Below are 10,000 nucleotides of genomic sequence, written 5' to 3'. Positions count from 1 at the left end.
AACACGACCACAATGCATCTGGATCCGGTGATCATAATCTAATACTCGCGTAATTGTTTCCTCCTCCACAGGTGGAGGCGTCTCCTCCGTCCACAGGAGTGGAGGGGCCCCGCCCCCGCGGCCCCCGGTCGCCCCCTCAGCCCCCGCCAGCGCCGCGCCCAGCAGCACCGCCAGCAGGTCCAGAGCCGTCCGGTCTCCGCCGCGGCTGCTCGCCAGCCTCAGGGCGACAGCCACGCCGGCTCGGTGGTCCTCATCGTGCTGCTCACTCTGGCCCTCGCCGCCCTCATCTTCCGCCGGGTCTACCTGGCCAACGAGTACAAGTTTGACTACGAGCTGTGACAGGCTCCTCCCACTTCCTCCTCCTCACCCTCCTCACCCTCTAGTCAACCTCCCAGAACAGAACTATGGCCAGCCGAAGTGGAACCAGAGCCGAGACGATGGCCGACACTGACTTTCTCCGCCGAGGGGGAAACTTCCATTCCACCTCACCACAACACCTCCGGGGTGTCTTTTTAATCAATGTGAATTTTACTCCAGAGTTTCATGCATTTTTTTTTTTTTTTAACCGGGAAGCACACAAACACACACACACACACACACACACACACACACACACACACACACACACACATATATATACACACACACACACTCACACACACACTCTACATGTAACCCCTCCATGTAGTTGTTCCGTCGTCGGCTCCCATTATTTAATTAAAACTGTAACATTATATGTCAACAAGATTATGGGGGATTTAAATGAAAGTAATGGTTTAATCATGGAGGCGTTTTCACAGACTGTACGTGCTATAATGACTTCTTCTTTACGCGCTTTGACTTTCTGTTTGGTCGGATCAGTGACACCAGACGGGGCTCTATTTTAGCGGTGCAACCAGACGTTTTGGTTCATATTGGTGTCGTTGGTATGAATATAAAGTCTGAATTCTTCTGCATCTCCAGGGTTCAACATACATGTTTTTTTTTTTTTTTTTTTTAACTTGCCCGATCGCCAAGTGGGTCTGAAATCTTCTTAACCAAAATAAATGACTTGTCCCTATACACATTGTTTTATTAATTAGTGATAATCAAATAACAACAAAGATTGTCATGTTTATTGTTCATTTGAGTAAATTAAATCATAGTTTCACCCACATCCTCTCAACACCACACAACTAAACTCCCGTTTCCAGGATAACTGAAATGCTCGCTTGCAATTTCGTCTTTTCCCGCCACCATTTTCTCCCGTTCATGTGGTTCTGTGCAACTCTCAACAGAAATGAGAAGAAAGTGAGATGACTCACTCCTTAGCTTCCTCCATCGTCGGCTTTGGAATAAAACAATGCCCTCGTCAGGCAAGTGAGTTACTAGATTTACTTACGTACTCCGGGCCAGCTGGCAATTCTCATTGATGAGCCCTGATCATATGATATAGCAACATTGTGCCTTTCAAGGATAAAACATGAAAGGCAAATGTTGTTTAACAAAAATTGGAAAGGAGGATGAGGAGGAGTGATGAGCCCCTCAGGGTTTTCAAAAAGCGCTGGTTGTCGGCCAATGGCGGGACATCAAAACATTTTCAGCCGACTACTTTACTGTTTTTTTTCCCCATAGCGAGTTGTTTAACGCCCTCATGGTTTAAGGTGCCTTGCATCCAATTGAGCGAAACCTAATTCATGAAAGAGAACGCTAAACGGCTTTGTGCTTGTTAGTCAACAGGCGAAAAGCTCTGCCGAGTGAAGTCGATGCTTCATGTCTTAAAGCTGCATGCTCTCTACTGTCCATCAGGGGGCGACTCCTCTGGTTGTATAGAAGTCTATGAGAAAATGACTCTACTTCTCTCTTGATTTATTCCCTCAGTAAACATTGTAAACATGAGTTTATCTCTAGTTTCAAGTCTTCTTCAATACAGCATGATGCTCCATTTAGAGTCAGACAGACCATAAAGCAGGGTATGCTTTAGGGCGGGACTACTGTGATTGACAGGTCGCATACCAGAGATGTATACGGCGTCTATGCATCACTCCTCCACTTCCTCCATTCATTGGCTGCAAAAAAAAAACATGTAGACAGCGAAATGTCCGAATGTGAGGCTTCAAAACGTCAGTTATCAACCCAATGGGTGACGTCACAATGACTGCGTCCACTTTCTATAGACAGTCTATGGGAGCAACCCAACTTGTCTGACAAGAACCGATAAGTTGCGTTAGCTAGCTAGCGTTACCAGCTAACGATAATGTTAGCTTAGCACCAACCTAGAGAATCCTGACCTGCTCTCACTGAATTAGTTGCATTGACCAAAAAATACATTTTGAGATTAGCTAAAATACAAACGGCTAACTGTAGAGGGGAGCGAGCGACGCGTTTGCTAAAAACACGCTAGTTTGATTTTGAAATGCTTGTTTTTTCGTGGTGTTACGGTACAGATGCTTAGAGGAAGAAAGAACAATTATTTATCAAATTATTACATGATTTATCAAGTAAAAACAACATCATACTGCACAATATATGAAACATAATTATATTGTTGCATAATTATAATAATACATTTTAATAGGTCTGCTGCATGTATAAATCATTATTTTACTATATTACAGAGAAGCCTCTATGAAACAAAAGGAAACGAGGAGCAGCTTTGACTTTGAGCCTGTTATTCTTTTTAATATTTAGAATTGTAACCTGTCGTCTAAATCGTTTGGTTTTCCTTGACATAAATAAAGACATTTTCACCATAAATTTGTGCAACAAAAAAATCACCAGAAGTGTTTGATGCTGAAATTGTCCTTCTCTTTATATTCATATATGCTTCTAAATTCACCAGAGGCATATTTATTGTATATCGTTGAACAAAATGTTAAAATCTGTTAAACTTGTGTTAACCACAGACCTTATTTCACCTTAATCTAGCCCCCCAAAAATAACCCCAAAATCACATTGACTTCATGATGAGGGAATTACACATGCAAAAAACATTGAGTCATTTCTGTATTTTTGGCACACAGTTTCACAACGTCACGAGTACAATGCTAAACCAGTGGAGCGCTCTTTAAAGGTGGTGACGGGATGTGATGTAACACCTGCTTTAATCACATTAAACTTTTATTTTAAAGCTAATTGAACTTTATCTACTGCTTGTAAAATGTTTAGTTCCATTTGTTTACTTCCAATTTAAAGAATTGTTTCATAATTGCTGGACATTTTTTCTGTTTTTAATTTGCTTTTGTTGACCAAAGTGACTTTGCTCCAGGCTTCTATTCTCATTGCAACATCTAAGACACACTAACAAAATACCAACAAGCTGCTTTGTGCTTCATTTTAATAAAAAAAATCTGGGCACAATACCCAAAAGCAAAAAAAACCCACAATCTCAAGGTCAGAAAAAAGAACAAACTGGTCGTCGTGCCGCCACTAAAAAGAGCCCACAGCATAGTTATTTTCCAGCCGTCCTGTGAAGAGAATGTGTTTACTGATCCAGGATCTGCTAAAATACAACATGTTTAGTGAAGCACATCATGAGGCCAGAGCACTTTGAACTGGGCAACGTTTCCTATTCATTTTTAGGGATTATAAGCGCCAATAAACATGACAAGTTCAGCCAACTGTCTGTTTACTCTCCACAAACAACCATGACTCATTGTGTGATTCTGCCCACGTACAACAGATTCTAGACTTCATTTGAATCAGAAAGTCATTTTCTTCCTGTGATCCCGTTCATTTATAGCTTTCCTCCTGTTCTGTTTTATGGCATCCACACCGCCTCACTGTGCGTTTATCTCTTGTTTAGCTTCCATTCTCTGAAGCTGTATGCATCATTTTATTCCCCCTGCTTGTATAAATAGACCCAAACACTGTCGAACGTTTACCCCATTTTATTTACTTTGATTAGGGCTTTATCCCTCTGATTAGACTCAAGCAATTTAAATTAATTATCTGCACAACAGCATACAAATAGCTCAGAGGTAGTCGTTTATTTTTAGCAGCATACAAAATTTCTGCATGAATTTGAACTGTTACTTGACTCTGACTTGTTTGAGTTGATTGGGAATTTTTCTGTTAACTTGAGACTTTACTGGGACTTGCTCTCAAGAGGCAACCTCTGATTCTGCCGAGTGAAGCCAATGCATTCTCTCTACTGTCCATCAGGGGGCGACTCCTCTGGTTGTATAGAAGTCTATGAGAAAATGACTCTACTTCTCTCTTGATTTATTCCCTCAGTAAACATTGTAAACATGAGTTTATGGTCTCAATCTCTAGTTTCAAGTCTTCTTCAATACAGCATGATGTTCATTTAGTAAATGATGCTCCATTTAGAGTCAAACAGACCATAAAGCAGGGTATGATTTAGGGCGGGGTTACTGTGATTGACAGGTCACTGCTGCTACCAGAGACGTATATGGCCTCTCTACGTCAAAACAACATGGCGAAGGCCGCAATCAAAGATGGCGACGGCTAAATCGCCCACAAACCAATGGATGACGTCACAATGACTATGTCCACTTCTTATATACAGTCTATGATTTAGACTTAACTTTGATGGGAATTCACAACAGACTCTGATTTAATTAAGACTTGACTTGGACTCGTTAACATTTACAACAGACTTGGTTTTGACTTGCTTGGGTAGACCTGGATTAAATCTGAGACTTGATGTTAAAAAATCGCCCTCAAAAATTTGAAAATGTACACTTTACACATCAACAAGACTTCAGACTTGTTTTGACTAACTATTGACTTGCAGACAACTTGATTTACACTTGTTTTGATAGACTTGAGACTTGACTCCTGTACATTCCCTTAAGATGAACTTAAGTTAGAAGAATTCAGCTCCTGCAATGTTTCAGTCTTCTGTTTTATATCTACAATCTTACATATGGGTAAGTAGTAAAGGCAGTAAAACTTCATTTATCTCTCAGACTGTTTGTTAGCCAGCCCCAAACATTTAATCCAAAGTTTCAACCTTTTTAAAGGAACCAGAAACCATCAGTCATTGAATACTTAGCATTCATCCGGCTGAGCAGAGTCGTTTATTAAGCATGGTTTTCACTGGATAATACTTTTTAATCTCTTGTGAACAAAAACACTTGGAGTGACGGAACAGAACGTTCCTCAGCATCCACAAAGACTGAAGCCGAGAGCTTAAGAAAGGACTCTGGGTCAACAATGTAATACTTGACTGTGTGATGGAGGGTAAAGGTTAAGAAGAAAACAATCAGAAATCAACATCCCAAATAAGAAAATCATCAAAGACAATGTTCCCTCCTAACTGTGGCCGTTCAAGTGAAACGGAGCAGTCGGCAGCTGTTGGCATACTTTGGTCTCCACGGAGAAAAGTGGGTTTGGCCATTTTGGAAAGCAACTTTTATAAAACTAGAAATAAGCAATCAGCAGAGTGCAGATCTCCGCCAGGTGTGTCGCAACGACCACAGGTGTAAGGTCTGATTGAGTTTATAAAACCACAACTGGTTAACCACATATCGAGACGTAAAACATGTATTTCAAACTGATGTATGCAGGCAATCTTCTCGAAGTAATCTTATAAAAGATGTCAGTCAATCTTGCAAAAACTAAACACCAAGATGTCTGCAAAACAATAACATTGAGGCAATACAGCAGTGTGTGTTCTTGTAGTTCCATTATCCGTTAGCCAAACACGCAATCCAAAACAATTAAAGTGAGCCGGTACAGTAGTGTGTGTACAGGTAGTTCGGTTAGCAGTTAGCCAAACACGACATCAAAAACAATTTAAGTAAGCTGTTAGGTATGCAGCAGTGTTTGAACTGCTAGTTCCATTAGCAGTAAGTCAACCACAACGTCTATATCAATAAAGTAAGCTGTGAGGTATGCAGCAGTGTGTGAACTGGTAGTTACGTGAGTAGCCAGCAGGAAATGAATGGCTGTAAAAAACAAACAAACAGGTAACTAAAGGTGCTTTTAGAAAGGAATGACGTAGAGTCACTGCAGCACAAGAAATCCTTAAACATGAAGCCAAAACTTGGAACCCAAAATATTATGCAGTTTGCTGCAGCAGAATGAAAGATTAGTGTTGGACAGACTTTCCTCTGGAGGCAGAGATAAATATTATTAAACCGAAGCTGAAAGGGGTGAGATATTGTACTTTCACTCGCTCCTAATGCTGTTTCACATCTTGTAAAACTTCTCTATCCAGACTCCAGGCGGTTGTACCGGAAATGAAAACCCCTGCAGCGAGACAGATGTGGACATCCATGTTCTACAGTTTGTGAGAGGATTTATTTAGGCCACGCTGTCCTAAACCTCTAAAAAGAAATAACAAATCAAATATTCGAGACCAGGGGAGAATTTTGCAAGTGAGATTTAATAATTTCACCTTTTCATGCAGTTGCTTTATCAATAATATAAATTCACGCTTTTAATTTCATGGTTTATGAAAATCTAGAAATATGATGCAGCAGGAATTTGATACTTCAAGTTGGTGTCCTGTGAGGACAAACTGTTGACTCAGCAGTGTCTCTGCCTCTAAACGACTCATCAGGGGGGGGAAGCATGTTTTTTTTATTAATTTTCTTTTTTTGCAGAGATGCATGTGGTGCTGATGCTGCGCGCAAAGCTCCTCTGGAGGCGGAGGACCAATCAGCGCGCTTATCAGACCTCCACCATCCCTCCTCTCTCTCTCTGCTCACAGTCCTCCCTCAGACTCTTCCTCTTCCTCATCCTCTTCCTCTCTTTTTACTTTTGCCTCCGACAGGATGATGGTACCGTGCACAGCGCATGCCGACTCGCTGCGGGACTTTTGAACTCGTCATGCCGGGCTACGCGAGGTTCCTGTTCGTGCTTCTGTGTCTGGTTCTGCTCGGGGAGTGCAGGAGACACAAAAGTCGGAAAAAGCGCTGGTCTGCGCCGACAGAGACGCACAAGCCGGGCAGGTGAGACAAGATAAGATAAGATAAGATAAGATAAGATAATCCTTTATTAGACATCTACAAAGTGAGTGCCAAGAATATGCATTTTCTTATCATTCAGGGTCATTAAGGGGAACGAATATCCTGCAGGAGAGCGAGGAGCATCACATTTATCAGCCTTATATTTACAGACCAATTAACACTTTTCATGTTTCACAGTTTGATGATTTTCCCTAAACTTGCATGTGCACGACCAAAACCTTTATTTTCCTTTAAATCTGAAGTGAGGTTGTGGATAAAAGAACCCATCACATCTCTATATGTGAGGGGTTTGTTTATTTATTCATGGGAAATCAAACTGTGAGTAGAAAACCAGCTTGTACGTCCTGACAAAATTCTCTTCACAGTCAAATCCCCTCACATATAGAGAGCAAATAAAAGCAACTAAAATCCCTCAACGTTCACTATGTTCTGCTTTATCTTTATTAGGATTGATTTGAGGGGTTTTCTCTTTAAGCTTTGTGTTTTTTCCCCGACTGTCACACTGCTGTCGTTTTCTAACAGGATAAAGCATCTCTCAGCAGCAGCTGTAGTTGTACTCATGTAATGTGTATGAATTTATAGTGCAAAACATGGATTTGATATCTTAATCAGCACCAGGCAGTGATTTATTCCATAACTCAAAATAAAGAAGCCCTGCATATTAGTGCTGCAAATGTCCAATTAACACATTTAATCTCCTTATTATTTTCTCCTGTCATCGTGTTGACTGAAATTTCGCAGAGAAATTGCATGTTTTTTGTTCAAATCAACAGCCAAAAAAACCCCCAAAATATTATATTTATTATGACAGAAGACACAGAAAAACTGCAAATGTTCGCTTTCCAGATGTTTTTTTTTTTTGCTTTTTGCTTAAAAATGTATACTCATTATGTAATTCAAAGCATATATTTTTCTCAATTCCTTTATTCAAAGATCATAAAAGGAAGATGGGGAATACAGTTGACCCTTAGCTAAATCAGCTACTTAAACAAACCACAGAGAAAAGAGTGATTTCATTCTCTGCTCCATTATATATTTACATACTGTAGATAAAAGTTGCTTACTGCTGTATTAATGCTCTGAATATCGTTAAGGGTATACAACCTTAAAGGATTAATCAAAGAAGTCACAGTTGTTGTAGCAAAAAGTTTCACCTCTTATGTTTCTTCTTTTCAAATCTTATTTCTCTTTGCAAAACCAATTGCTTTTAAAATAAACTGAACAAAAAAAAGAATAATTTGAAATCACAGAAATAAATTTTGATCCAACCCTGGTACTCTGTTTAATGCAACCCGTTCAGTGTTTCATTTATTAGGAAGTACGAAACAATAAGCAGTCAGAAACATCAAGGTTGTTTTGTTTTTTTATTACATTCTGTAAAGAAAAAAATGAACAGAGGGCCTAAAAGGGCTCATGTTGCACTGGGTGACATGTTTTCACATAAACAGAATCTGAGGTTTATTTAAAATCAATCCCACACAAGCCTTCCTGCTGCCACAAACACTCACTAGAGTGCCAAACGTGGATTAATCCACCACTGAAAATAGTCCCCACTTCCTCCTGTTTGATACAAACTGCAGTGACCAAACTCTAATGGCATCTCTTTCCTCTCTCTGTCTGCTCGCCTTATGCCAGCCCTCTGTCCAAGAAGGTCGCAGATGGAACCAAATCCAAAAAGGTGAAGACCAGCCACCTTCTGCGCATTGACGACCACGACTTCACCATGAGGCCGGCCTTCGCAGGTGAGCTCCGTCAGCTTCTTGGTGCTTCTCCGGTGGCAATGTGAGATTTATTTGCTGTTGTGTCTTTAAAGAAGAGCAACAGGAGATTAGGGTTCCAACTTTTGATGAAACTCCCATTCTGCCGAGTGTCTTAAAACCTGCATTCTCTCTACTGTCCATCAGGGGGCGACTCCTCTGGTTGTATAGAAGTCTATGAGAAAATGACTCTACTTCTCTCTTGATTTATTCCCTCAGTGAACATTGTAAACATGAGTTTATGGTCTCAATCTCTAGTTTCAAGTCTTCTTCAATACAGCATGGGAAGTGAAAAGTTTTTAATTTGTCATCAAACTTATTGGAAGTGACATAATTTGACCATGGACACTAGAGGAGAAATAAACACCATGATATAAAGCATTAGTAACTAATCAATAAGCAGCCAGTAGCGAACAAAGAGAAGTACTTTTAGTCACTACAGTTACTTTGCAAAACCAAATACTCAAGTAAAACTACAATTTATCATCAAAATAACCAATTGATAGAGAATATTCATATCAAGTTAAATAAGTAAACATACACCTTTAATTATTTGTGATGAAATGGGAAGTCGTCATCTCCTGACTAGCTCCCGTGTGCCAGCAACAGGCAAACATGGATCTGCCTCTGATCTGAGGCTTTTTTGGAGTTCCAAAAACCAACTGGGGAGCGGAAAAAATCAGGGGCAGTCATGCTGTGTGAACGAGGCAGAACAAAATTGCCATCAGACCTGGGACCAGCCTCTTATGCTGCAATCCATTGCAAGTCTGTAATTCAATACTGCATCCCAGAGCATCTGCTGGGGAAACATGGACACCTGCAGCAGACTGATGTTTGTGTGGCGAGTCTCTGACCATCACAAGCACTTAGAGTTCTGAAGAGTGATGTCAATGCTGAAGTGTCTTAAAGCTGCATTCTCTCTAGCTGTTTCCATGTCCATCAGAAAATGGGGCGACTCCTCTGGTTGTATAGAAGTCTATGAGAAAATGACTCTACTTCTCTCTTGATTTATTCCCTCAGTAAACATTGTAAACATGAGTTTATGGTCTCAATCTCTAGTTTCAAGTCTTCTTCAATACAGCATGAAGTTTATTTAGTAAATGATGCTCCATTTAGAGTCAAACAGACCATAAAGCAGGGGATGCTTTAGGGCGGGGCTACTGTGATTGACAGGTACGAGGCGTCTCTACGTAATTTCTCCAAAGTCTAAATATGGTCACTATAAGAAGATTAGTAGCACAAATCAATTAAATATAAATGGAAATGGCAGCTACAGCGTTTTTTACAGAATATTTCACAATACTAACGCTCCATAAAACACTA

General features: G+C 40.4%; 2 protein-coding genes across 2 annotated transcripts in view; both read left to right on the top strand.

Annotated features, from left to right (window-relative positions):
- The window catches only part of LOC129106786 (ubiquitin-conjugating enzyme E2 J1-like), a 27,495-nt gene extending 26,505 nt beyond the window's left edge, over positions 1-990 (top strand). The window contains 2 exon segments of the mRNA XM_054618007.1: positions 72-109; positions 111-990. Of these exon segments, the coding sequence (XP_054473982.1) occupies positions 72-109; positions 111-339 (267 nt within the window). The 3' untranslated portion in view covers positions 340-990.
- A 5,790-nt stretch (positions 991-6,780) lies between these two features.
- LOC129106785 (gamma-aminobutyric acid receptor subunit rho-2-like) overlaps positions 6,781-10,000 on the top strand; it is a 20,033-nt gene continuing 16,813 nt past the window's right edge. Inside the window, exons 1-2 of the mRNA XM_054618006.1 lie at positions 6,781-6,902; positions 8,556-8,662. Coding sequence (XP_054473981.1) covers positions 6,781-6,902; positions 8,556-8,662 — 229 coding nt within the window. The remainder of the gene's footprint in view (positions 6,903-8,555; positions 8,663-10,000) is intronic.

Source organism: Anoplopoma fimbria, chromosome 18, assembly GCF_027596085.1.
Source record: "Anoplopoma fimbria isolate UVic2021 breed Golden Eagle Sablefish chromosome 18, Afim_UVic_2022, whole genome shotgun sequence".
Taxonomy (NCBI): Eukaryota; Metazoa; Chordata; class Actinopteri; order Perciformes; family Anoplopomatidae; genus Anoplopoma; species Anoplopoma fimbria.
The sequence above is the reverse complement of the archived record's forward strand: the minus strand, read 5'-3'. Positions and strand labels throughout refer to the sequence as shown.